We start from the raw sequence: 27,906 nt of genomic DNA on the forward strand, positions 1-27,906 counted from the left end.
TGCCCGGCAGCTAGAGGCAGTTCGAATCCTATGTTTTGGCAGCGGGTACCGCAACGATATAATAGATGTTAAGTTTGCATCGGGGATAGCACCCAGTGTAGGAAGTTTGACCGACCGGTCGTTACCCCCTCTTTTGACTGACCGAACGAGCAGCTTTTATCGGATACGTTTTCTTGCGGACAACTGAGAGACCGATCCGAAAAGATTATTGTGATTAAAATCACGGATCGGGGAGCAAAAACTGTCCGATAAAATGTTTTTCACTTAATGGGCGATTCCTCTGGACCTGGGAAATGAGTAAGTTATGTTATGGATCATATTTTATCAATTCAAAGGACCACAGACATTATGAAATCAATATTATGACACTCAATTTATATATGAGCCCAGTTTCCGGACAGTATCGTTAAAAAAAAACTAGCATTGTCGGCCCGCCCGGATGACCTAAAATCTGGCAAATACAGGCCAGGAGTTTTAATACACGCAGGACACATTGCCTCCATTGCCTGGTCTGGGCCTTGGTGCCCCTTCAAAACTTTTTCATTGACTAAAAGATTTTCCAATTCAATTAAATAATTGAAGTGCCATTTCCATTTGCAAAATGAAAAATAAATGGCCCTTTCATTTCCAAATTAAAGTACAATAATTAAGCTAAAGGAAACAAGATGAAATTTCAAGCCTGCCTGCACGTTCGTCTACATTTGTTATGAGTAAATTATCCATTGCTTAGGTTAGGGTTAGGTATTGTCCCATTGTCACATTGTGCCATACAACTAGCTCCCCCCCCCCCCCCCCCTCCCCCTGAATATCTGTGCCAACAATCCAGGGCCCAGTCCATTTTGTATCCATTCTATAATCTATATATGTGACCATCCATCACAAATGGGCTGTAAAGTCGCACTTGCACATTGCAGAGCCTATTAAATTGTTTGGGTTTTCAAGAAAACTTTGAGAAATCTGAATAAAAAAATATGTGGCTTTGAGAAATCATAACTTTGTCAAGAAATATCTGATTTAAATGTGGATGGTATCATTTTGAAGCTGATTACACACTCTCTCAAAAAATGCATTAATCCCATAACGGTGAAAGTGTCAACTTTACAGCCCATTGGTGGTGGATGATCACATATCCCCAAGTTTAAAATTAAAAAGTTCAACAATTAATAAAATACACCCAAATAAAGAGTGACCCAGGTGACGCCCTTGCGTGGTTGGTTGGGTATGCCTTGGTCTGTTGGTGGCCTAGGATTCATCAGTCCATATCGATCATCATGCCAGTCATCAACAAGTTGGTGTGGGCTACAACACTCTGGACTACTGTAACTAACTCCACCAGTATTGTTGCACTCGGTGATGGGGTCCATAGCATTTTGTACATGTACACTCGAGGGGCAAAATGGCACCCGGGGCGAAGCCGAGGGTGCCATTTCCCCTTGAGGGTGTACAAAACCCATGGACCCCAGTCACAGAGTGCAGCAATTGTTTTGTTATACCTTTGTATAATTGTTATTCCTCTTCTCGAAGTTCTGTTGTCATCTTCAAACATTACGACTATTCTAATGTGGACACTATCCATTGTTTAATAAGCAGACGAACAAGAAACAATTCCCTCAAACCCGCGGATGTTTCGTACACAGCGCTGGAAATCGAACAATGCCGGGAACAATCAAGGTGATGTACGGTGTACACCGGTGTACATCACTTTTCATGTTACCCGGCCCGTCGAGCGATGTATCATGCGTTTTGTTGCGCGTCACATGATTGGTTCTCAACCAATCAAACTTCACAGTTTGTTACCGAGGTATAACAATAAAAATTGACCTAAATAAATTTAACCTTTATATTATTTAATAGGCCACCATACATGTCATATGTTTTGAAAAAGACGACAACATCATGGAAAACACCTGTAGGCCTAAAGGACAATAATCTCTTACGCAAAAAGATTAACGCAAATAAAACATGTCCCAGACAGACAGAAGTTCTTTTGGACAGTTTTATCAATCGATTTTACAAAAAAACATGTATTTTACTACGAGCCATTGGAAGAACTATTGTTAAAAAATCTGTGTAATTTGTAAAAAGACAGAGCTTTAGGCTAGATAATCCCTTGACAAAAGACGAGGCAGCTCCGTGGAACTATTTTGCGTAAAGGGATTTGCCTTTTGTGGGCAGAGTCTGAGAGTTAATATCAGCTCCCTGTAGCCATGTTGGAGTTTGTTAATGACTTGGGCATTGGGCTCTGAATGAACATCGGCACATGATATCCAATATTAATAAAGATGGCCATGTTCATTGTTCCGGACCAAAGTTTGGAAGCCCAGGGATACCTACATAGCCTTTTGTCACTGGAGGCCTTCTTCGCTTTAAAGGCAGTGGACACTATTGGTAATTACTCAAAATAATTATCATCATAAAACCTTTCTTGATTACAAGTACTGGGGAGAGGTTGTTGGTATAAAACATTGTGAGAAACAGTTCCCTCTGAAGTGGCGTAGATTTCGAGAAAGAAGTAATTTTCCACGAATTTGATTTTGAGACCTCAAGTTTAGAATTTGACGTCTCGAAATCAAGCATCAGAAAGCACACAACTTCGTGTGACAAGGGTGTTTTTCCTTTCACTATTATCTCGCAAATTTGACGACCGATTGAGCTAAAATTTTCACAGGTTTGTCATTTTATGCATATGTTGAGATACACCAACTGTGAAGACTAGTCTTTGACAATTACCAATAGTGTCTACTGTCTTTAAGGACAGCTTTTTAGTCACAGAGCCATGATCCCAAGGGGAGGACACTCACGCGAGTTGAGTGGCTTGAAGCCAAAAGGCCCTTTTAAACCTGTTTGCTTTTTTTGTTTAAATGAATTTTTCATAAAGCATGGACAGGCATTACTCCTAACTTGTTCAAATTGTGGACTTTCCCAAAACGTTTTATAAACGAATCCAAGGTGGATGATTGTTGTTTTCCCAGGCAGTGTGCATTTTTGACCCGCTGACTCCAGTCGCCGTCGCTTCTGTTTGGTTTGGACTTTTGCTACCACTTTGTTAGCATTTAAGTCGAGATTTATAACAAAAAACATGAAACGACCATCAAATTGTAAAAGGCCCTCATGCTGTGCACTGGTGCGTGGTCTCCCCTTCCAGTTGCTTGTGATATAGCCGCTCTATGATATGAAGCTGTCCAAGCCATAACATGCATGAAGGCCTTGGCAAAAGACTAGGGGATAAATAACAGAAACCTTCAACTTTACTTCAATTATCCTGAAGTTGGGGTATGATGTGTCTCCTAATTTTTAGGCTTGGTGTTGCTACTGTACTAAGCCCTGTATGTTTTGTTTTTGAAAATGGCAAGTGCACCGTGGCATTTTCTCCTTGGTATAAGGCGCTCTTTGTCAAAATGGAATGTTTTTCTCGGAGCGTCACTAGGGCGCTTAAGGCATTGACCAGGGGGCATGAAGGCAATTGCCTTATACTTATTTCTTCATGTTTATTCTCTATACAGCAATCCATTGATGTACATGTACATGTATCTGAGGGAATCATAGAGAGCCATCAGCATCATGGCCAGCCGCATCGCCCTCGTTGAGTTTACTCCAATCAAGAGCTGTTTCATCAGTCTACCTGTGCCTTGGGGCCAGGAGTTCCAACGGAAACAGGTGATTTACAACTGTTTCTTTGAGAGGGCAAGGCCATTTTTAGTATAATGCAAAGGGCATTTCCATTCGGAAAATCTCAAAGTCTAGGGCCTACGGGAAACTTTTGATGAGGCAGTCAGAAGCTACAGTATGGCATTTGTAGCCTTCGTGTAATTCCTGGCCTGGGATGCATAAAGAATGTTATTTTGTTTGACCCAGCGATGTGTGTAAGCACTCTAAATAATCAGTACTTTCCCAAGTTTTGTGGACAAAAATCACCAGGCTTTTCACTCGGGTGGGATTAGAACCCACCTGTATCTACATTCTTGTCAGTTTTCGGACTGCATACATTTTCCAATCAAATTGAACTCCGCTCATCACTCAGGTATTGACCCAATTCACCTGGCGTCATCATCAGCAGAATAATCTTCAATGCGCTTTTGGTGGCCAATATCACTAGGTGCGTTATTCATTGAGTGCGCGTTTTGGGCAATTTGATTTCGAGACCTCAAATTTAAACTTGAGGTCTCGAAATCAAATTCGTGGAAAATTATACTCGAAAACTACTCCACTTCAGAGGGAGCCGTTTCTCACAATGTTTTATACTATCAACCTCTCCCCATTACTCGTTACCAAGTGAGGTTTTATGCTGAGTAATTACCAATAGTGTCCACTGCCTTTAATAATACCAAAACTTATAACTGTAAAATAACTTCTGGTCCAGTTAACATTTTAACCTGCAAGCCCTGTGGGGACTCTTCTCACTAATTTGAGCCATTGCCAAGTTCCCTTCCACCAATTCATCATTGTTGATAATGATCTGGGCCCAGAAGAAAATACTGCTGAGCAAACAAAGCAAAAAATGGATGGGGCACCAGTCATAACAATATTAACTTTATGGATTTTTGGCTGGCAATCAGTTTCTGCTAAGCAGTATTTTGTTTACAGGCTTTATGAAATTTTTCTCAGTAATATATTTAAATTTTTTGTGTTTCAGAATTCTATATTTGAGCTTCAATGGGGAGACAGGGGCAGGGCGTACGTCTCCTGGGCTGGGGACATGGTGATCGCTGCGATGAATAATGGAGGTACCACACCGACCCTACAGATCAATGGTCTGTACGCTAACAAGCTCGGACTGTGTCATGGCGAAGAGGTGGGTATAATATGATTGAAATCCTAAGGTTTTCCTAAGCAAGGGGCCAATATGTGGGAGTCGTGTACTGATAATAGGTGCATTCAATTAGCTTCCCTGGGTCTACCCGCGGTGCTCACTCGGGTGAGCCCCTGATGACAAGAGCTAAACGAATGACCACTCACCGCTCTCGTAGTGACGTCGTTTACCCGGGGCCAGCCCCCAAGTGACCCACTCCACAAGCAGGGCACTGGGGGCTGACCTGGGTGAGCCCCTGGAATGACGTCAAAAGCTATTCGAACGCACCGGGCAGACCGGGTTGACCCAGGGAAGCTAAATGAACGCACCCATTATGTGTAAATTACATTAGGCCAATCCAGGCTCCAACTTTCCCCCAAAAAAATATTTAAATGTTTTATTTAATTCATATGTTTAATTTATTTGTTATAATTATTTTTGGTATTATTTGTTTTTGCTTTATTTAGAGCCAATTTAAAGTATTGATATCTGCATAGAGTTCATCCTCAATTAATACGCATCTATTGCATAGTCTTTAGTTGCACATAACGAATCAATTATAGTTTTACTATACCAGATATTTTCCTCATCACACAAATGTACCAGACATTGGACCGTAAGAATGATGACATGAAACCATCACAATCCAGTAATTGATTAGCTTATCAATCATTATTTTTTTCTATTACTATTGATTCTAACAATTTTGTGTTGCTGGGTGGGGAGGGGGGAGGGCAGCAGGTCTGAAAAAACGATAACACCTGTTTTCTCAGAAACCATCCTTCCAACATTTGTAAGCATTATCAACAATGTCTCATAACAGGAAATTCTCCCTGCTTTATTATTGATGGTCTACTTGATCATGTTTGCCATTTGTATGCAGTTGTACAATGTGGACACATTCTGTAGATAACGGTAACCTTGTAAAATGATGCCAGCTGTCTCCGGTTCTTAGTTACTGAACAATAGTTTGACAAACACAAACAGCAAATAACAGAAGCAGATGTTATTCCATCAATCAATAATCCTGCATCACATGACCTTGATAATGATTATTTTCATAAATTCAATCATTTGCATTCGTTGATCATACAGAAAGGAAGCACAGTACATATATTTTCCTTTTTAAAATTTTAATTTTGTTGTTATTGTAGGTATTACTGCGACCGGTGTCGGCAGTCCATCACTGTAGCAGAATAAGTGTGGAGCCAGCAACCTCCGACGACTGGGAAATACTGGTAAGCTGCACACTAACTTGCGCATGGAGGCTCATACATTATGCGCCATACAAATGTATTGTATTATTACTAACTAACTCTGTTATCCCTTAATGATTAACAAGGTGCTTTGGTGCCGTCAGCAGCCAACAATCTAACCATACCCAAACAAAATATGGGCGAACCCCCTTCTCTAAGCTGTCAAGTAGAAAATATTGCCTTAAAAGTTTCTGTTCAGCACTGTGTGGTGCCGGTATAAACACAGTTGCCAGGCTACATGTAGTTCTTTACAATGTTTTAAGTTTCTGTTAAAAACTCATTTTGTTTGATGCTGCTTATTTGTAATCTGCTTACTTGTATTGTATCTTTCACTCATTGTCTATTATAGTGTACTCTAATCTTTATGCGCTTAAATACATGTAGACTTGGAGGCTTTTTACATTAGGCACTTTTCAAACCGTCTTAATTATTATCAGTATTATGCAGACAGAATTACCTCAACCTTAAGCCGGGTTAATACTTCCTGCAAATTTGACGTCACAATTGTGTTTTTTTTTCGTTGCAAATTATTCGTTGCAAACTTGTTGAGGCTAACGTTCTCTTCGCATTCGCAGGAAGGGATGAACCAGGCTTTACTGTGTTATGGCGTGTATGGTATTGTGTCCACCCATAAAAAAGAACCCTGAGAACGCTATCGATAAGGCGCAATACGCGTTTATGGCAAAATGATCCATCGCGCGTGACACACGTGTATTATGGCAAAATGTCAAGAATGTCAAGATAGACCGTTCTACGTGTTGTCATTGGTCAATGTGACGTGCACCATACACGTGTAAAAAACGATGACACATCCATTAAAAATGGTCTCACAACGAAACAACGTGCACAATGGCACACTCGGCGTTCTCCGGGTTCTATTTCTATGTGTCCACCGTTTATTATCTCAAAATGGCTCATTGAATACTCTCCACAAAATCTATTTGAATTATAGGAGCTGAATACAGGGTACGTTGAATCCAATCTATTAAACCAAGTGAGGATCGTGTGGACAGGACAGATTCTACCAGTTTGGATCGAGAAAAAAATCTGCATTTTCATCAAGATTGGTAAAAAAAAATCATTCTATAATATTTACTTTGCTCTCTGGAACATTACAGAATTGGTTTTGCTAGCTAGCAATAAAAGTTGTTGGCAGTGTAAGCACTTTATGTAATCCACCATATACATAAACTGACAAACCTGTAGAAGTACGTGATCGATCAGCCATCTGGGTCACGAGAATAGTGAAAAAAACTATTACAAATTTTGCATTGCGTCGATGCCCAAACAAAAATGAATAAAACGCTCACTGAGCGATAAACTCCAAACTTGAAATTAGATTATTTATTTCTCATCAAATATTCAAATCAGAAATATTTCAAAGGATGTTTTCTACTATCATCATCATCAGACCGTGTAAGTTTTATGTAAATCTGTGATCTTCACAATTTTTTTTTTTTTACCATCTCTGTAACGTACGTTCCTTTAATTGTTTAAACGTATTTAGCATGTCAAGCACCAGTACTGTCTCTAGCAAATAAATCTTGTAATAACCGTCAAATAAGCCAAGGCGATTATCACAAGTTCAATTTAGACCCCTCCTTTAATGATTTCCACAAATTATTGCCAAGATTATTACTCCTGGTTTCGTAACTACTCTATCGGGACCCAATTTCATTGCTCTGCAAGAAATCGTCGCTTAGCTAAACATTAAGCGTATTTCAAGGGTGAGGTTTTTTTTCAAATGGGTTTTTGAATTCGTTAAATTTTTTATACCACTTTCAGGTACAACAGAACCCAATGCATCCTGTGTGCAGTTACAACAAAACACCGAACTAGTCGTGGCCCCAAAGTCACGCCGCAATCACACATCCTCAAGGCCCCCAGCTCCAAACCTAAACCCACTTCCAAGCCGCTCGACAGTTAACCCGGACAGACAGGGTGGGATTAGCCCTCAGAGAGACTCGGATAAAACCCCAAGCAGTATGGGGTCCATCGTTGGGGGCGGGACTCCGTCCAACTACACGAGCGACTACGACTCTGCGACAAGCCCTAGTGATAGCACCTTCTCCACGGCTCATTTGACTGACGGTAGCTCTGGTGGGAACACCCCGACCCAACCCTGGAGTGTTCCACCTGAATCTCTTGATAACTCCATACCCTGGTCTTATAGAGTGTGGTGTCGAATCAAATCCATATTTTTTAGCGATGAGGGCGACAATCAGACTGCAGTCGGGGTTAGCGATATGGAAGAGGCTCGTCGCAAGATGGCCGCTGAGTTCTGGAAAGATGTGAGGATTGTTGCACGTGTCCAGCCCATGTTTGAGCGTAGTGAGAGTACGGTTTTAAGAGACTCATCCTCCTCTGGTTTGCTGGCGTCTGGAGTCGATAAGAAGCCTCAAGGACCCGACAGGAAGCATATAGCGCCGAGTAATTCAACAGCTCAAAAGAGGCCCAGCGATGCACCTAGTCCTCAACTTCCAATGACTGACCCAAGTCCCCTTCCCAACATGAACTCCTACACCCACCTCATGCAGCCGACGACGGTGTACCTCAGCTCAGACTGCGAGACCGAGTTCGTCCGACATCATAACTCGAACACGGACGAGCACCAATGCCCCGTCAACGCGTTCGTCACGTTCCTGGCGTACCTCTCCAAGATTCCGTCGCCGAGGGAAAAAAAAGAGGAAGTGAACAGGAAGTTTCAACAAACCCAGAAAAAGTACCACGAAGAGAGGAAGACCAGCGGTTCTTCGTTGTCAGAGCAGCAACCGCATCTCTCTGATCCCGCAACCAAAGACGCCACAAAAACAGACGACATCAACCCTTCCTGCGTTGTCCGAGTCATCATCCACAGTAATGAACTCAAGAGGCATCAGAATGGGCAAAGCAAGAACGTCTACTCCTCGAACACTTTCCAGAAACGAAACATCTCTTGGTTTATTCAGATTCCTGACTTGCTGAGGCGACAGCTCGGCCTGGAGGCATCGGCGAAGGTGGAGCTTCGACCTGTCTTGATACCACCTCATCCCATTCACAGCATTGTTCTCTTTCCCCTGTTTGATAAGGTGCAGTATGTGGAGCAAGTTTTGTTGCTTTTCTTTTTACAAATTTTGTTCATGTGAAAGACACAGCCCAATGGGAGACTTTCTGGGACGATAGAGGGCAGCAGACTAAACCGGGTAAATCCATTGTTCTCAGAATTATGCGCATGTTCAGAACTACGTAAACAATGGAAATTTACCCGGTATGTCTGCTGCCACCTAGCGTTGGAAAGTCTCCTATTGCATTAAACCTGCTTGAGCACATAAAGAACTAAGTAGCTGAGGGTCCATTAAGAATAGTTGATGTTAAAATAAAAATAAAATAAAAAAGATTTTGGTTTTTCCAACCCACCCAACAAAAATTTAGATTTTTAAATAGCTTCATAATATATTCATTCACTGAAGAACGAAAGAAAGAACACCCTTGTTGCACAAATTTGTGTGCTTTCAGATCATTAAGTAAAGGTTTGAGTTAGAAATTAGCTCTTTCTCAAAAACCATGACACCTCGGAGGGAGCCGTTTCTCACAATATTTTATACTATCAACAGCTCTCCATTGCTCGCTACCTTATTAGTTTGTATGCTAACAATTAATTTGAGTAACTACCATCAGTGTCCAGTGCCTTTAAACTCGTTTACACATTAATTTTAAAACCCGGATACCCGACACAGATGTGACCAAATAGATACCTTGTTTATGCCCACTATCTCACGAGCTACCACCGCTTTCTTGTAGTCTCTGTATGCTTCAATAAGTTTCCTTGCTTCGTTTACAGCCAGCGACTTTGACGACGGAAGACTTGGTGTTTGCCTTTGAGTATTGGGTGTCGTGCGTGAGTTGCATGATTTCCCCAATCCCAATCAAGCAACATGGAACACTACTCCAGTTTCCCATCTCAAGAACAGGAGGTAAGAAAAATGTACATGTATGTGTGTACAAATATCTGGTTTGCGGTAACACCATGTTTGTATCTACTTGCTTGGTAGCTGACAACGTAGTCTTGCATTATATTCTTTTACTGCGACTGTTGATTGCTACCTTGTAGTCGAGTTGCGACTGCAGTTTTTCACTCGGCTTATCGTGCCGCCACGACTACTACAAAAGTAGTTACTACAACAACAATATTCGCAACTACTTGTTTGGTAAACAAAATGTAAGCACAATTTACTTACGAAACACAATCATACATGTACATCAGTGACACAATCCTTCAATTCATTGTGAATTTTACTATTGCGCCTGCGGCAAAGTGCGTCTAGGTAGTAGACAATAAGTTGTGAATAGAGTAGTAAGTTTCACTAGTCGCAATTGAAAGCTGCAATAGGCTTCTAACCAATAGTTTTCATTCCCATTAATTTCAATAGTAATTGCCTTCCCTTCAAACCTGGGGCGGATTGCACCAAGCGGTCTTAAACCAGTCCATGCGCTATAGCCGGCTAACTTGAGACGCGCTTAGACAGTCTTTAATTAAAGACCGATTGCAATAGCGCGGTCTAAAATTATAGCCAGTCTTAAATCTTAAGCCTGCTCTGATCTGGCTATAATCGGTCTTTGTTTTGGTTTTTAAAGATGGCGCTGCATTTGTTAGTTGTAGATGATTTGATACAAAGAGCTCTAGGATGAGATGTATTTTAGAAATAGATTACACCCATGGGAGGCATTATGATGATGATCAAGGTGACTGTATCGTATTAATGTAATGTATGTTCCCAAAAGTAAAAATGATACAACTCACAGATTTGATATCCGATGATTTAAATGTATGTTCCCAAAAGTAAAAATGATACAACTCACAGATTTGATATCCGATGATTTAAACCAAAGCAATAAGAACAATGCCGTACCGCCAGTGCCTGCAGAGTGCTAAGTATTATGGGACATTTGTTCGTATTTCATTATTTTTCACCGACTTATCTAAGACCGGCTTATTGCAACAGGCCTAATGACTGACTGAGCTAAGACCGTCTAAGGCAGATAGCCTGCTATAACTGACTGGTCTTAGACTGCTGACTAAGACCTGAAGACCGTTTTATTGCAATCCGCCCCAGATATCCAAGGTGAATTCCTGATTTCCATCAACTACCAAGACAACGCCAACAAGACGGACAGCTCATCGTCACCCACTCCGATCGACGCGTCTCAGACCTACTTTCTTCTCCATCCCCTCAGCGCCAAGAAGAGCAAGGCCAGGATCCTAGACAGAATGACGACCTCCAATAAGCCGGCCTTTATTCCTCGGATGCCGTCTTCGGGTGTTTCGGAGTTGGACAACGTGGTTTGTGGATATCGATTACGGGATTTAGGGTAAGTCGTCAGGAGGGACAGATATTCTCATGTTTATTTATTCAAATCTGATTTCGGCTGATGTTTTTTTGCACTCAGAAAAGCAGCGAAACTGTTAGTATATTTGTTTGTTTGTATGCATTGTCATTTTTACTCAGGCCTAATACTTCATGGAGGCAACGAAAAAAGGCGGTTGCCTCCATGCTCCTGGCCATTGCCTTGGTGCCCTTAAAATGCTAAAGTAGAAATTTACAATTTCCTCATAGGGTGCCCTTCACCACGGAGAAAATGCCTAGAGGTACCCTTGAAGCATCCAGGACTGGTTACCACTTCTTGCATTTTTAAATTAATTTGTTGGGGGTTGAAATTTTGTTTTTACAAGACATGCTAGAGCTTTATGTTAAAGGCAGTGGACACTATTGGTAATTGTCAAAGACTAGCCTTCACAGTTGGTGTCAACATATGCATAAAATAATAAACCTGTGAAAATTTGAGCTCAGTAGGTCATCGAACTTGCAAGATAATAGTGAAAGAAAAAACACCCTTGTCAAACGAAGTTGTGTGTGTTTAGATGGTTGATTTCGAGACCTCAAGTTCTAAAATCAAATTGGTGGAAAATTACTTCTTTCTCGAAAAACTGGCACTTCAGAGGGAGCTGTTTCTCACAATGTTTTTTACATCAACCTCTCCCCATTACTCGTCACCAAGAAAGGTTTTATGCTAATAATTATTTTGAGTAATTACCAATAGTGTCCACTGCCTTTAACCAAGACCTCCGTACTGATGTGCCCACGCTCAAATCATTTTAATTTGCCCATTTTTCTTCATAAAATAACTTATTTCTGGCTCTTTACTCTCCAGAGGAGTCACAGTAGATCTTGGCAAGGAGGCAGTCAGCTACCTAAGCACCGCTCTAATGACCAGACCCCTGAGCCGCTCCCTCGGTGAATCCCTCCCTGGGATCCTACAGGGTGGGCTGCTGATCTGTGGGCCCAGGGGGAGCGGGAAGAGCACCCTGGGACGATCGGTGTGTAGGGAGATGATGGCTTGGCCGAACCTCGCTCATGTCAGCTTAGTGGAATGTAAACAACTCAAAGGTATAGTATTTGGGGGTTTTGTGTTTAATTTTTTGATCCAGGGTCAAAATTTCTTTTGTGATTGATCCAATGCATTAAGTCCTTTTGATAATGGAAACAAAATTACAAGTCTCTAATTTAAAAGTAGTGGACACTATTGGTAATTACTAAAATAATCTTACTTGTAATGGGGAGAGGTTGATAGTATAAAACATTGTGAGAAACGGCTCCCCCCTGAAGTAATGTAGTTTTTGAGAAAGAAGTAATTTTCCATGAATTTGATTTAGAGACCTCAGAATTAGAATTAGAGGTCTTGAAATCAAGCGTCTGAAAGCACACAACTTCGTGTGACAAGGGTATTTTTGCTTTCATTATTATCTCGCAACTTCGACGACCAATTGAGCTCAAATTTTCACAGGTTTGTTATTTTATGCATATGTTGAGATACACCAAGTGAGAAGACTGGTCTTTGACAATTACCAATAGTGTCCATGCCTTTAACGTTAACATGGTGTAAATTACCACCCTGTCTGATACCCTTCAAGTGCAATTTTTCAAGCAGCAAACGATCCTTGATGTCAAAAGTGTAAAGGCCACAATGTTATACGCTTTTCTACCTTTTTTTGTTATCCTTGACAATTCCTCAGGTTCCTATGTCTTTGATGATCATTGAACTTGATTTTCTGTTATTGTCCATTGTTGTATTTTAAAGACTCCTTTAAAGAACTCTGTGGAGATTGTCTGTAAGAAGAAAAATTTCTCAAGTAATTTCCACTAAAAAGATGCTCTCTGAACAGTGACTTGATTTCAATGGGATTTTATCTTATTTCAAGGGAAACGGATCGAGACCATCCGTAAGATCTGGGAGGAGGCCATGAATGAGGCAGCGTGGAGACAGCCATCTATCATCCTATTGGATGACTTGGATCATGTGACTGCCTCACCACTGGGTCCCGAGCAGGAGATTAGCCCTGAGGCAGTGTACCACACGCGAGTAGCTGAGAGTAAGTGGGAATCGAAAAGTAACTTAGTTGTATTTAACTTTCAGTTGATTTTGACTAATCTAATTTTCACCGGTTCATTATTTTATCCACTGTGTTTTTTTTTTTATAATTGAACATGTTGAATCATAGAAAAACTATACTAGCCTACAATATGCTGCCATTTATTTAGTCAATGCATATTTACACAGTACACAGTCACCCTTTCTACTGTTGGACCATTTATTATCACCCACTGTGGTTTTTAATGTAAACAATGTCAGCCTGTTATTTGACATCACATTTGTGTGAATGCATCTTCACAGTACGTAGTCAACCCTCCTACTGTCTGACCATTTAATATTCACTGTGGTTTTGGATGGTAGAAACCATGAAAGCCTACAATAAAGATATCATTTTGTGATATCACCTGCACAATAGTTCAGTGCACAGTGACAGTCATTAGGCCTGGGCGAATTATTCAAATATCCGGTTAATGGCGAATAGGTTTTCCTATCCGTAACCGCGAATGCCTTTTTTTTCTTAACCGGATATCCGCATACATGGCATAGGGCGCGAATAGCTGTTTATAAACCGGATAGTTCTGTAATCGGATAACCGAGTAACCGGATATTCTTTTACTTCTATTAAGACAGCATAAAACAACATAAATAAAGGATTTAACTATGCTCACCTCCGTGAAGAGTTAAAACAATGACATATCTGACGTAATTTGTTCAAAGATTGCAAAAGTTTTCCTTAACGTAGAGTCAATCACGATCAAAAGAAAAAGCAAATCGCCATCTTTAAATTAGATCCGGTCATTTTTATGAATGAACCGAGTGACACTGTCTTAAACTAATATCAATCCGCCCATAGACCTTTTCGCAAATACTGGGGCGCGCGCGTAAAGCTTGTAATTAGGTGCATTGTGGTCTAGCTGGTACCCAAATTTGATCCATATCTATCCCACAATGCACCTCATTCAACAGTCTGCGCTTGCGCAATGGTATTTGCGAAAAGGTCTATAAGATCTCATTCACAAACGAACAGCGCCCTCTAGCGACATTTTATTTTAAATTTTATTTTTTATTTTTTTTATTTTTTATAATAGCGCCCTCTAGCGATGAAAAAAACCTATTCGAATATCCGGTTAATTTCGGATAGTTGGCCAGCGGTATCCGAATAACAAAATTTCACTATTCGCCCAGCACTAACAGTCATAGACTTTTTTTTCAATCATTTTAAAATGTTAAGTTTCATTTTCTCATTCCAGTTTTAAAAGACATCATGATGGCAGAGGTCAAAGAAGGGTCACAAGTCTGCATATTGGCAACTACAAGGTCAAAGGGCACTCTCCACCAATCACTAACAAGCTCAAGGGGCTGCCATCTTTTCCAGTCATGCCTGGAGATTCCGTCACTGAACAAAGTACTTCAAAAGTTATTGTGTAAAATGGGTTAAACCAAAATTAGTATTATTTATCCCCGACGGAAAATTTCCATCTAATAATGCGTTGTGGTACCCACTGCTAAAATATAGGATTGAAACTGCCTCCAGCTACCGGGCAATCTCGATGGTCTAGTTGGGGAAGTCACTGCTCTAGAATTGCAAGGGTCGTGGGTTCGAATCCCACCCAAGTACTATGCCAGTGGGTTTTTTTCCCCACTGCTAAAATATAGGATTGAAACTGCCTCTAGCTGCCGGGCAATCTCGATGGTCTAGTTGGGGAAGTCACTGCTCTAGAATTGCAAGGGTCGTGGGTTCGAATCCCACCCAAGTACTATGCCAGTGGGTTTTTTCCCCACTGCTAAAATATAGGATTGAAACTGCCTCTAGCTACCGGGCAATCTCGATGGTCTAGTTGGGAAGTCACTGCTCTAGAATTGCAAGGGTCGTGGGTTCGAATCCCACCCAAGTACTATGCCAGTGGTTTTTTTTTTCCCCACTGCTAAAATATAGGATTGAAACTGCCTCTAGCTACCGGGCAATCTTGATGGTCTAGTTGGGAAGTCACTGCTCTAGAATTGCACGGGTCGTGGGTTCGAATCCCACCCAAGTACTATGCCAGTGGGTTTTTTTCCCCACTGCTAAAATATAGGATTGAAACTGCCTCTAGCTACCGGGCAATCTCGATGGTCTAGTTGGGAAGTCACTGCTCTAGAATTGCAAGGGTCGTGGGTTCGAATCCCACCCAAGTACTATGCCAGTGGGTTTTTTTCCCCACTGCTAAAATATAGGATTGAAACTGCCTCTAGCTACCGGGCAATCTCGATGGTCTAGTTGGGAAGTCACTGCTCTAGAATTGCAAGGGTCGTGGGTTCGAATCCCACCCAAGTACTATGCCAGTGGGTTTTTTTCCCCACTGCTAAAATATAGGATTGAAACTGCCTCTAGCTACCGGGCAATCTCGATGGTCTAGTTGGGAAGTCACTGCTCTAGAATTGCAAGTGTCGTGGGTTCGAATCCCACCCAAGTACTATGCCAGTGGGTTTTTTTCCCCACTAAACTTACTGAAAGTACTGAGTATACAGTGCTAACACACATCGGTGTAAGGGTTAAACCAACTTTCAAGGCTCTGCTTACCATAAGCAAAGAAGCGGTGCTTACAGAAGCAGGGAATTGCATGCCTTGTCAAGGGTATTTCATGAGTAAGTAGGGAATTTTTGCCTGCGCGCATGCGTACTTAACAGTACTAGGCATTCTTCCCTTACACAGTTAGCTAACGCAGACAAAGCGGAGACTTTTTATCGTAAGCACATAACGTTGGTAAGCAGAGCCATGAAATCGTGCCCTGTATTCCCCATTTGCTACAAAAACAATAAGTTCACCAAAGTTGTGCTAAAACTGTTAGAAATTCTCATTTCATCAACTTCTTTTCAGGAGCAGCGAGTAGAAGTGTTCAACTCGGCCGTCCGTTCCAAGGTCGAGGTTGACCTGCGGACTTTCGACCATGTCGATGCAGTTGCCCTGATGTCACAGATGGAAGGGTACGTTGCCCGTGATGTAGTGACTGTCGTAGAGAGGGCCATCCATGCCGGCTGCAGCAGGGAGATGGTGGAGGGAAGACCGAGGCTTGATCCTACGCCACATGAGAGACCGGGTAACGATTTAATTTTGTGTTGTTATCATCACCAAGGGATGTGATTTCTCCGTTGTAAGCCAAAAATCTTTTTTTTTTTACACCGATTCCTCCCCCCCCCCCCCTTCAATTTTTATTTTATTTTAACAGTTTGTTAATTATATCTCACAACTTAGATCCAATTCAAAAATTTTAAAGTGAAAGTAAAACCATATAGAATGCCCAGTATTGCAGGGTAGGGTTTTCAAAACCACAGATAAATGTACGTTAGCAGGCTTTGATCCCACAAGCTTTCGCACACGCAAGCTTTCACGCTTTGCGCCTGAAGTTTTTGCGCTTACTCATGTTATACATGTAGTTTTAGGCTTTTTTTTCAACACCCTATAGCTATGACACCCATGATCATCTTACTTGGAAATAACCGTCAAAGAAATAAATCTTGTTCATCCTTTATTTGAAATGTCGATAAGACCACAGATGGGCCTGCATGGTGCTGATTTTCTCTAACTAGGTATTTGAAGTCGTCGTTTTATATCATGTAAGGTTTTGCCCTTTGCTGTGCGTCACTTTTCTACCAGTAGTGCCCGGGCAAACCCCTTCACTTAAAAATCATTTTACCTTCTGCCCCTACCTTTCGCCTCCTTCATGATAACTTTTTTTTTCTTTTTTTTTCGTGTTTTTTTTTCTGACTGTATTCTGCTCCTTTCTTTTCTTTTCACTCTAACAAGTTCCTTCCCACTACTTCTGTTACACTTGGAAATATGTGCTTAATGGATTGTCGTTTGGCCATTTAAAAAAACTAAAATAATTGTTTTTGATGTTTTCCTAAATTTTTAGCCAAGGACCCCAACGTGGAAGAAATTCTCCTGATCCAGGAGGACTTTGAGGTCGCGTTACTGGACTACACTCCGGCCACCCTCAGGGACGTTCCATTACACAGCGCAGGGGAGTTAGGATGGGATGACGTAGGGGGGCTGAGGGACGTAAAGGAGTCGTTACTGGAAACTTTGCAACTACCTGCAAAGGTGAGTTTGCATTTAATTCCTGGCACTCCTGTGTTATAAAAACTGTTTGAGTGAATGGTCTCTTTGTGCTCTAAGTTAACTTTTTTGTGACGTTGTTTTTCTAGTACCCCGGGCTGTTTGCCAACTGCTTCCTTTGTGTGAGGTCCGGGCCAAATTTTATATAGCTGCTATGCACAAAGATTTGCTCTAACATGAAACGTCTTCCTTGATAAAAACAAGAGTAGCATCAAAATGTCCACGTGTTTTTCAGCTGGATACGAGAAACAAGCAATATGGAACAAACAGAAATTTGGTTGGCAATCCTGTTTTTTATCAAGGAAGAAATGTTGTGCTAAGGAAATGTTTGTGCTTAGCAGCTCTATGATCTTAGGCCTTGGTATATTCTGGTACGTTCAGTTCAGGCTTTTTTTGAAAGTTATTCAACCTGTTTTGGATGATCGTGCTTTTTGTACTCTAAGTTGACTTCTTTTGTGACGTTGTTTTTCTAGATCCCTGGTCAATTTGCAAACTGCCCCCTGAGACTGCGAATCTGGTCTATTCTTGTACGTTCCGCCAGGCAATCCCACACATAGTTATTCAACCATTGTTGTGGGAGATCATTCTGTTTCTGCTCTAACTTGACTTTTTTGTGATGTTGTTTTTCTAGTGCCCTGGATTGTTTGCCAACTGCCCCTTTAGACTGTAGTTCTTTCTTGTACGGTCCCCCAGGCACTCTCACATAATTCAACCATTGTTTTCGGTGATCGTCTTGTTTCTACTCTTACTTTTCTTCTTTTGTGACGTTGTTTTTCTTGTACCCTTGGCTGTTTCCTGCCCCTTGAGACCGTGATCTGGTCTTTTCTTGTACAGTCCCCCAGGCAATCCAAAAGAGCTTCTCTTTACTCTAACTTGACTTCTTTGTGGTGTTGTTTTTCTAATATACCCTGCATGCCATTGGATGTTTTCCAACTGCCCATAGAGTTTTTTTCAACATGTCTGGATGAATGTACTCTTCGATCTCTTACTTGACTTCTTCATGACGTTGTTTTTCTAGTACCCTGTGCTGTTTGCCAACTGTCCCCTGAGATTGCGATCCGGTCTACTCCTGTACGGTCCGCCGGGGACAGGCAAGACGCTGCTCGGTGGTGTGGTTGCCAGGGAATGTGGACTTAACTTCATCAGTATTAAGGTAAATCTTGTTATTTTTACACGGGGGTATACCATAGATAAAGAGAGTTGTTGGGGAGGCTAGTAAACATAACTTTGTAGTCATCTCAACCCCCCCACACCAAAAAATAAAATAAAAATAAAAAATCTTATATATTTGTTTTCCATATTCCACTTGCACTTTAAAATTTGAACACCAAAATAGAAACAGAACCTGAACACTAACAGAAGGTTCGTTCAAACGTGATTCCGAATGATAAAATGAGGCAGCTATCAGAAAGAGTAGAATGGGATTAAATGTGAATTTGGTCTGTTTCTGGTGTGCACTGAGAACATTCAATGATGTGGGGTTTTAAAGGCAGTGGACACTATTGGTAATTACTCAAAATAATTATTAGCAGAAAACCTTACTTGGTAACGAGTAATGGGGAGAGGTTGATGGTATAAAACATTGTCAGCAACGGCTCCCTCTGAAGTGACGTAGTTTTCGAGAATGAAGTAATTTTCCACAAATTTGATTTCGAGATCTCAAGTTTAGAATTTGAGGTCTCAAAATCAAGCATCTGAAAGCACACAACTTTGTGTGACAAGGGTATTTTTTCTTTCATTATTATCTCGCAACTTTGACGACCAACTGAGCTCAAATTTTCACACGGTTGTTATTTAATGCATGTTGAGATACACCAAGTGAGAAGACTGGTCTTTGACATTTACCAATAGTGTCCTGTGTCTTTAAACAGTTTGTATGTTGAGAAAAACTTAATAATGGGTCACAGGGAACGATTTCCCTCGTATAGCAGAGCAAAATGCTACCCAAATTGTTGATGCTCAATATTAGTAATGAGTGTGCTCAAAACATGTCCAGTCAAAATATGTTGCTGTGCAATAGTGCTGGACGAAATTGTTTTCTGGGTCACTATTAGGTGTTGTTTTAAAGCTCTTATTTTCTTCCTCTTTGTTGAGTAAATGCTAAGTGTTTTAAGTTTCAGTAGGAAGTGCCACATATTCTCTAACTGAATATTTTGGTGCTAGAATGCTTTGTTTGACAAAAGCAGCTCAGGCTTAACCCAAGAGAAAATCTGTCAGTTTATTTTGCCCAACCCGATCAAGGATAGTAGTATAAGTGTTTTCCATGAATCTTTTTACAGGGACCAGAACTCCTGAGCAAGTACATCGGTGCTAGCGAGCAGGCAGTGAGGGACCTCTTCAACAGAGCTCAGAGTGCTAAACCTTGCATCCTCTTCTTTGACGAGTTTGACTCACTGGCTCCAAGGTAGGACTAGGACCTTTGAAGAAGGAGAGGTACGGTGGGTGGGGAAGATTTAGGGTTCTAAGTATGTACGTAGGTGCTAGCGAGCAGGCAGTTAGGGACCTCTTCAACAGAGCTCAGAGTGCTAAACCGTGTATCATCTTCTTTGACGAGTTTGACTCACTGGCTCCAAGGTAGGACTAGGACCTAAGAAGAAGGAGAGGTACGGTGGGTGGGGAAGATTTAGGGTTCTAAGTATGTACGTAGGTGCTAGCGAGCAGGCAGTTAGGGACCTCTTCAACAGAGCTCAGAGTGCTAAACCGTGTATCCTCTTCTTTGACGAGTTTGACTCACTGGCTCCAAGGTAGTACTAGGACCTAAGAAGAAGGAGAGGTACGGTGGGTGGGGAAGATTTAGGGTTCTAAGTATGTACGTAGGTGCTAGCGAGCAAGCTGTGAGAGACCTCTTCAACAGAGCTCAGAGTGCTAAACCGTGTATCCTCTTCTTTGACGAGTTTGACTCGCTGGCTCCAAGGTAGGACTAGGACCTAAGAAGAAGGTGGGGTACGGTGGGTGGGGAAGATTTAGGGTTCTATGTATGTACATGTACGTAGGTGCTAGCGAGTAGACAGTGAGAGACCTCTTCATTAGAGCTCATCAGGGGTAGGACTTGATTGCAAGATGTTGGCGTAGGTTTACAAAATTTTAAACTGTAACTTTCAAGATCCCAATCCGTCAGGAAACTAATAAATTGATTTTTTTGATGATAATAATTATGATATGAATATTTTAATCCGCTGGTATCCATCACCGGCACAGCAGCTGTGGCAGTCTGCAACAAATCGTTTGGTTTGGGCGGCTCTATGTCCCTCTTGATGGACCACAGAGAATGATGAAAATGATGTATCCATCACAAAAGATACTATTAAATGCTCAGTTACCGTAAGAATCAAATGAAAGAAATGTTAAAGTATCTTTCACATATTTGTGTGTCTTTTTTGTAGGCGTGGCCACGACAGCACTGGGGTGACCGACAGGGTTGTCAATCAACTCCTTACGCAGCTTGATGGAGTAGAAGGGCTTCAAGGTAAACAGTTTCAGATACCTCTGTTGGCCAAAGTAGTCCAGATTAACCTGGATTCGAAGTAACAGCGTGTAAAATTCACTTAACTTGTGTTTTGTGTCTTTAGGCTGGACCAAAATAATACAGTTAGCACGCGTAAGTACGTGTAAGGAATCTTCCATAAACCTACATAAAGGATACCTTTTTGGAACTGTTTTAATGCTATGTACACACATGTACACAATGAAACTAACCGGTGAAAATCTAATTCTCAAATTGAACCTTTTTTTTTGTAAACCTTTTCTTTAAAACCGCATTCCTTAGAAGAAGTGAATCTTTTCTCAAAGTGTTATATTTTATCAACAGCTGCAATGTTTCTTTACCAAGTAACATTTGTTGTTTATTAACTTTTGGAGTGTTTACCAAAGGTATACGTGTACATGTACCCTTCTTTTATTTTGTAGGTGTTTACGTGATAGGAGCCACCAGTCGACCTGACCTCATCGACCCAGCTTTACTCAGACCTGGTAGATTAGACAAATGCCTCTTCTGTCCCATTCCAGGCACGGTAAGTTCAAACTCTCCTTTCCGTCTATTATATATTTTTGCTCTTGGTTCCACATGGGCCCAATTTCATTAAGCTGTGAAGCAGAAAATACTGCTGGACAAATTGCATTGCTAAGCAAAAACTTAGTGGGGCACCAGCCACTTGAATGCAAACTTAAAGTAATTTTGGCTGGGTTCTGCTAAGCAATACTATTCTGTGCTAAGCAAATTTTCATGCTTATCGTCTGCACGAAATTCGACCCAATTGAGATCGGACCCAATTTTATGGCTCTGCTTGTAAATGAATTTTGCACCATGCTTCGCTTGCTGTGCAAGCACCAAATACCTAAGCCGTAGAATTTTTTTTTACACTTTTTATTTAAACTTTACAGGATGAGAGATTGGAGATTCTTCAGGCCCTGACGCGTAAAATCCCCCTGACCAATGACGTCAATCTGCGCACCGTTGCCGCTCAGTGCGAACACTTCACTGGTGCAGACTTCAAGGCTCTCCTGTACAACGCTCAGCTCGATGCCATCCACGCTACCCTCTCCAACCCAGACCTGGATGGTGACTACGACCCTCCGATGACCCTCAGCAAGAAGCAGTGCAGCATGGGAGCGGACGAGTGGAAGCTCACCTTCATGGAGAGCTTCTCCGCCGACGGAGATTACATGGGGAACAACGCCGACGACAACAACGCCCGGGAAGTTGACGTGACGTCCCGCTCGCCGAGTAGGCGGCTCCGGCGGGAAAATGGTAATTCAGTTCATTTCGGTTCCCCCCGTAGGTCAGCAACGGGATCCGAGTCGAGTAACAACTCCATGGATTTTGTCCAAGTTAATGTACAGGATTTGAAAAGTGATGGAGTCTCCTCTCTTGCTGAGGGGCGTGTTGTAGCTGAGGATGACCCAGGCAGTGATGTGAGGTCAGATGTTAAAGGTCACTGCAGTGATGGGAGATCAGATGTTAAAGGTCACGGTCCGTCGCTGAGGAAGCTGGCTGCTGTCAAGCGAGGGAGCACTACGATGACGACGACGAAGCCACGAATGAGTGATATTATCGGTGGTGGGTTTGTCGTTTTCTTATTTTCACGTACAGGCTCTTCATCTGTCAAGGTCATCATTGTGGACTAACCAGCTGTCTGTCTCATCATAAATATTTTTGCGTTGGTAAAAGAAAATAATGTTGAATCTCGATTTTCAATAACCTTGTGTCTGATATTGGGTACGGTCCATGTAAAGAATGGTATCCCAGCTACATGTGGTTAGCGTTTAGATCTTTGACAGCAGCCGATTTCACGAAACGCTAGGATTAATCCCATCTCAAGTTACTCGTCCTATCCTACATAAGTTAGGATGGGTTCAATGCCTTCTAACATGTACACCGGTATGGGAACTTAAATCGTCCTAAGTTAGGAAGAGTTTGTTGAAAATCATCGGCAGGGGATTGGAATGATGTTTAGTTTTTAAAACATGCATGGTAAGATTAACATGCTAGTTTGTTGAGATTCAATATAATTGTTTTACTGACGTGAAACACTAGTGGTGATCATAACACACCTCTTGCTTGTTCTACAAAACTTCCTTTCTTTTCCATATTTCTGTTCTTATTTCACATTTAAGGCCGAGCTGTGTTATAAAACACATATTGGCATAATTCGGTAACAGTGTACGTCTATTCCCCCTCGGGCCTGTGAGTGACCAGAAGAGGGACCTACAACTCAGTAGCCTACTTCCCTTGGCCTTCGGACTCGGGAAATAGGTCCCTCTTCTGGTCACTCAAAGTCCCTCGGGGGGGGGGGGGGGGGCATTTTTTGGCTATTATTAATTATATCATCATGCTGCACACGTTAATGTCATCACCAGCCTGATGCTTCGTTCTTGAAAAGGCAATTTCACCTACTGTATATGAGAGAAATGATTCTTTCTTTTGGACTGTTTCAAGGGGCACCGAGGCATTGACTGGTTCCAATTTCTTAAAATCACAAACGAATATTGTTCAACAGTAACTGGTTACCAGCTAAAATCCTGGAAGGTTGACATTATTGCAACCGGTGCCCATTCATATTTTGGCTCAGCAAAGGACTGAGCAGTATTTTCTGCTGAACAGCTTTTTATGAAATTGGCCAAGGGCATCGAGACTTTTGCCTTGGAGGCCTCCATGAAGCATCGGGCCTGTATTCTGTCTATTTTATGTAACAACAATCACACAATTTACTTTTATTGTACTGACCCAATAACTTGCTCGTCATTTTGGGAGACAAATTGCTTATAAATATTATGGTAAGCGTGTAATGCTTTATCACCAAACATGCCAAATATCTGCACTAAAAAATAATTAATTAATTAATTACTTCGTCTACCTCTCTCCATGATCTTTTGTGTTTCCACACTCTTGTTGATAACCCAGCCCCTTTTCTCTAACCCATTTATCTCCTTCTTAATGGGCCATGCTTTTTACTGTTTAATAATAATAGTATTATATTACATTACATATATTATACCACATTAGTAAGATTTAGAATGTAAATGTTCACAGATTGTTCATTCCACGTTTATCTTGGAAACATAATGTTCAGAGACTCTGCTTTGACAATTACTAATGTTGTCCGCATGCTTTATGTCTAAAAGGCAGTGGACACTTTTGGTAATTACTCAAAATAAATATAAGCATAAAACCTTACGTGGTGAAGAGTAAAGGGGACAGGTTTATAGTATACAACTTTGTGAGAAACGGCTCCCTCTGAAGTGGTGTACATGTAGTTTTTGAGAAAGAAGTAATTTTCCATGAATTTTATTTTGAGACCGCAGATTTAGAATTTGAGGCCTCCAAATCAAGCATCTGAACGCAAACAACTTTGTGTGACAAGGGTGTTTTTTCTTTCATCTAAGTTAATATCTCACAAGTTTGTTATTTTATGCATATGTTGAGATACATCAAGTGGGAAGACTGGTCTTTGACAATTACCAACAGTGTCCAGTGTCTTTGAATGCCATAGGTCACGGGTTCAAGTCTGCTCTAGTCAACTTCTTTCTTGTTCAATAAGGGAATAAAAGGTGGCGACGAGTTCTTCAACGTACGTTTAAAGCCGGCAGGTTATCGGACGGCAACGACCCTGCAAGGTTTTAAACGGACTTCGAAGAACGAGTCACTACTTTTTTATTCCCATTCATAAATGCCCTTTTGTTAAAAAACGTAAACCAATACAGTTATAGACACTTTAACAATTGAAATTCAAGTTTGGAAATATTTTTTTCAAAAACTTTGTGAAGAATCTGTTTGAGGTGCGTGGGTTTTGTGTAAGCGCGCGCTTAGATTATGCGCTGATAGCTATGATTTGCGTGTTCTGCATGATAATCTTGCGCACCCGACATGCGGAAGCCAGCTCAGTGTGCATAAACGGAGCTCCAGTGTGCATTAACAAAAGGTTTATGTACACCCACTTGACGCGCTCTACACCAATTGGAGTAGAGAAACTGTCTGGGGTATTTATGAATGCAAAATAAAACGTACCAAGTCAGTTTCACTAGTGGTTCATTACTTGACATTTTCAATTCTATTTACCAAACAATTTTCTTTTATTTGGCAGATTCCATTGACAATGAAGAGGTACCAGGACCCATGGAGGGACTGGACGACCCATTCTATACCAGCACGAGGCAGTGGGGTGAACAGCAAGTTATCTACATGCCCACCCTACGAGATGGAGTGGTAGATCCCAGCAAAGATACTCAGGAAAAAATCAACTCACAGATTGCTGTCATTAAAGAGAATTACCGGCAAAGAACAAACAGACTCCAGGTGAGCGTTTGGTGACTTTGCAGCTACTTTATAAAACTTTGACAATTAAAGGAACATCACAGAACTGGGTTTTGCTAACAAAACAGTTGCTGGCGGTGTAACATGTGTAAGCACTTTATGTATCCACCATATACATGTACTGTAGGACAGCCCTTGTACTTGATATGATGTTCCTTTTTTTTTAAAGGCAAAATATCGTGCCTGGAAAGCTTAGAATGTTAATATGGTTCACCCCAACTCTAAACCTCAGCCCAACCCAGAGACTAACCCTCAACCTGAGCCAAGCCCTTTGCCTATCCCTAACCCTGATGTTTTCACAGTTAAAGTTTTGCCAGCATTCAGATTATTGTCATTTTGATTGCTGCAATCATAACAATCGCATTGTCTTCAGTCATGTCAGTATTCTGTTTCCTCTACTTTGACGAAATTCAGGAAGGAAACTTTTCTTTAGAGTGTTGATGTACTGGTACATGTATGAACTTTTAGTAATCAGCGAGGCCTCATATTGAAAATAATCAGTTTTACTATAAATTCTGAAACTTTGCATTAAGATTGGTTCTTTTGTAAATAGTCCGTGTTTGGTTTAAATATTTTTATCAGCGCAATATACGTGTTGGTGCCAACAATAATAAAAGTCATTCTTTGTTTCGTGACTTGTTCAGGGTTACCAGAATGAGAGGGCCAAGTCTGTTGATGGTTCAGCCGTTATTCACATCAGTCAAGCTCACTTATTAAGAGCCGCTGCAGACATGAAACCATCGGTGACATTCTCAGAGCGAGCTAGATACCAAAGCATGTGAGTACATAAACCAGTTATGTATAGGATTATGCCCGAGGTGCGAGTCATTCCTTGGTCGGAATGGCCGAAGGGAAAGCACCTTGGCCTTTTGTATCCCACGAATGGGGCTTACACCGGGGGCAATATGCGACTTAATAACCTCCACCTGTGACGACATACTTATATTGTTCATGCATTGCATTAGTTTGCTGTCCTACCAAAAAGAGAAATCCCAAAAGAAATCATTCAATCAATAAATTAGTAATAGAAACCTTACCCAAAATGAATAAATTCTATAATATTTGTGTAAATAGATATGAACGTTTTGTGCAGTCGAGAGGAGGTAACTTCAATCCAACCCCACAGCAACAGGCTGGTCAGAAGAGAGCAACGTTGGCTTAGTTGAACTCAGGAGTACCAAGTGTCGGCAACTGGGTTGGCTGATGATGGGAAAGTGTCTGTCTGTACACAGCTAAGGAACCCTTGCAATTGAAGATTTTATAGACCTTTCCATCACAATAAGTCTTTTGCATAGTTGCTCCACCTTACACAACCCAAGCTGTTGAATGTTTTTTGGGGTTGATCAACTCACTGGTAATTGTATAAAAAAAAATTCCAAGTTTAAAATTTTGTTTTGTTGAAGTTTTTTCTTTCTTTTCAGGGAAATTTACATGCAAAGTAATCAAGAGGTAATCTTGAAATTTAGAAAAATGGTTTAATGAATAGGAGTGTGCAATTTATTTTGTTTATAGGGCATTAACGATTAAAATACCGTAACAACTTCACTGGATTAGTCTTCGCTCTGAGGATCAAAGAGTTTGTTCTCAACTACAAAATGTGAACAAATGTATTTAGAACAATTCGATTAGTTTTTAAGTTGATGTACTTGATCAAGCTGAAATGTACTAGATTTGATTTGTAACTTGTAATAATGTTTGCGAATAGAGGTTAAAGATTTTGACTGACACAGTACTTAATTTTAATAATGGGAAATAGTTTTTATTTGAATATAATTATAAATAGTGTGAATTTATCTGGTGTACTTCAAATCATTTTTATCGATTTGATGTAAATGATATATATTTAGTATAAGTGGATTGTGGTGGTGTTGAAATGGTCCCCAACCCTCCTACTGTTAGACTGTTCGATATCATCAACTGGGGTTTTGAGTGGTAAACTTTGCCAGCCTGCAACGGGGTATCATGTAATGAGGTCATCTACACAGTACAGCTCTCAACAGTTTTGCAATCAAGGCAAAATTAAGACACAATTGTAACTTTATGAACAAATGATCACGTGTCAAAGCTTAAAGCAATAATCTTTTTTAAATTGTTGTGCCATATTTTCTGGTTTTACTTTTTTACTTTCCTTTATGTATCTTTATATACTTGGCCTTTTCTCAACCCCACCGTTGGTGTACAGTTTTTCTTAAAACAAAGTAAAAAATAATTGTTTCGAATCCTATTTATTTTCTTTTGAATGCAAAGTGGCAATGATAGAATGCGTTACGATTATTTTCCATTGTAAACCATAAGGAGCTTCCGATTTTTGTTAAAATTAATATGTGAAACATTTTTGTGTTATGATGAATAACAATGCTTTTATTAACAGTGACATTGATTGTAGTCTTTGTTTTCACGATAGTGTTATTTATTTAACCCCAATCCCAATTTCATCAGCTTTTTAATGGCAACTCGACTGCAGAGAAACAAATGGTGAGACAAATAAAGGGTTTGTTTAAACATGTTAAAGGCAGTGGACACTATTGGTAGTTACTCAAAATAA

At 40.9% G+C, this 27,906-nt stretch overlaps 1 protein-coding gene across 2 annotated transcripts; it reads left to right on the top strand.

Annotated features, from left to right (window-relative positions):
• Positions 1-182: 182 nt before the first annotated feature.
• On the top strand, positions 183-27,737 carry LOC117298375 (peroxisome biogenesis factor 1-like). 2 transcript variants are annotated; one of them, XM_033781604.1, is made up of 21 exons: positions 183-297; positions 3,504-3,657; positions 4,634-4,792; positions 5,944-6,027; positions 6,998-7,112; positions 7,831-9,113; positions 9,866-9,998; positions 11,139-11,394; positions 12,235-12,470; positions 13,283-13,453; positions 14,706-14,860; positions 16,313-16,532; positions 17,349-17,536; positions 18,570-18,704; positions 19,831-19,955; positions 20,935-21,017; positions 21,458-21,561; positions 21,932-22,607; positions 25,132-25,343; positions 26,006-26,139; positions 26,436-27,737. In XM_033781604.1, the coding sequence occupies exons 2-21, from the start codon at positions 3,562-3,564 to the stop codon at positions 26,521-26,523; spliced, it is 4,653 nt and encodes a 1,550-aa protein (XP_033637495.1). In that variant the 5' UTR covers positions 183-297; positions 3,504-3,561; the 3' UTR covers positions 26,524-27,737. The 2 variants fall into 2 exon arrangements, with proteins under 2 accessions (XP_033637495.1, XP_033637496.1); XM_033781605.1 differs by having other exon boundaries at positions 21,932-22,298.
• Positions 27,738-27,906: the final 169 nt, after the last annotated feature.

Source organism: Asterias rubens, chromosome 13 (assembly GCF_902459465.1).
Source record: "Asterias rubens chromosome 13, eAstRub1.3, whole genome shotgun sequence".
NCBI classification, from domain to species: domain Eukaryota; kingdom Metazoa; phylum Echinodermata; class Asteroidea; order Forcipulatida; family Asteriidae; genus Asterias; species Asterias rubens.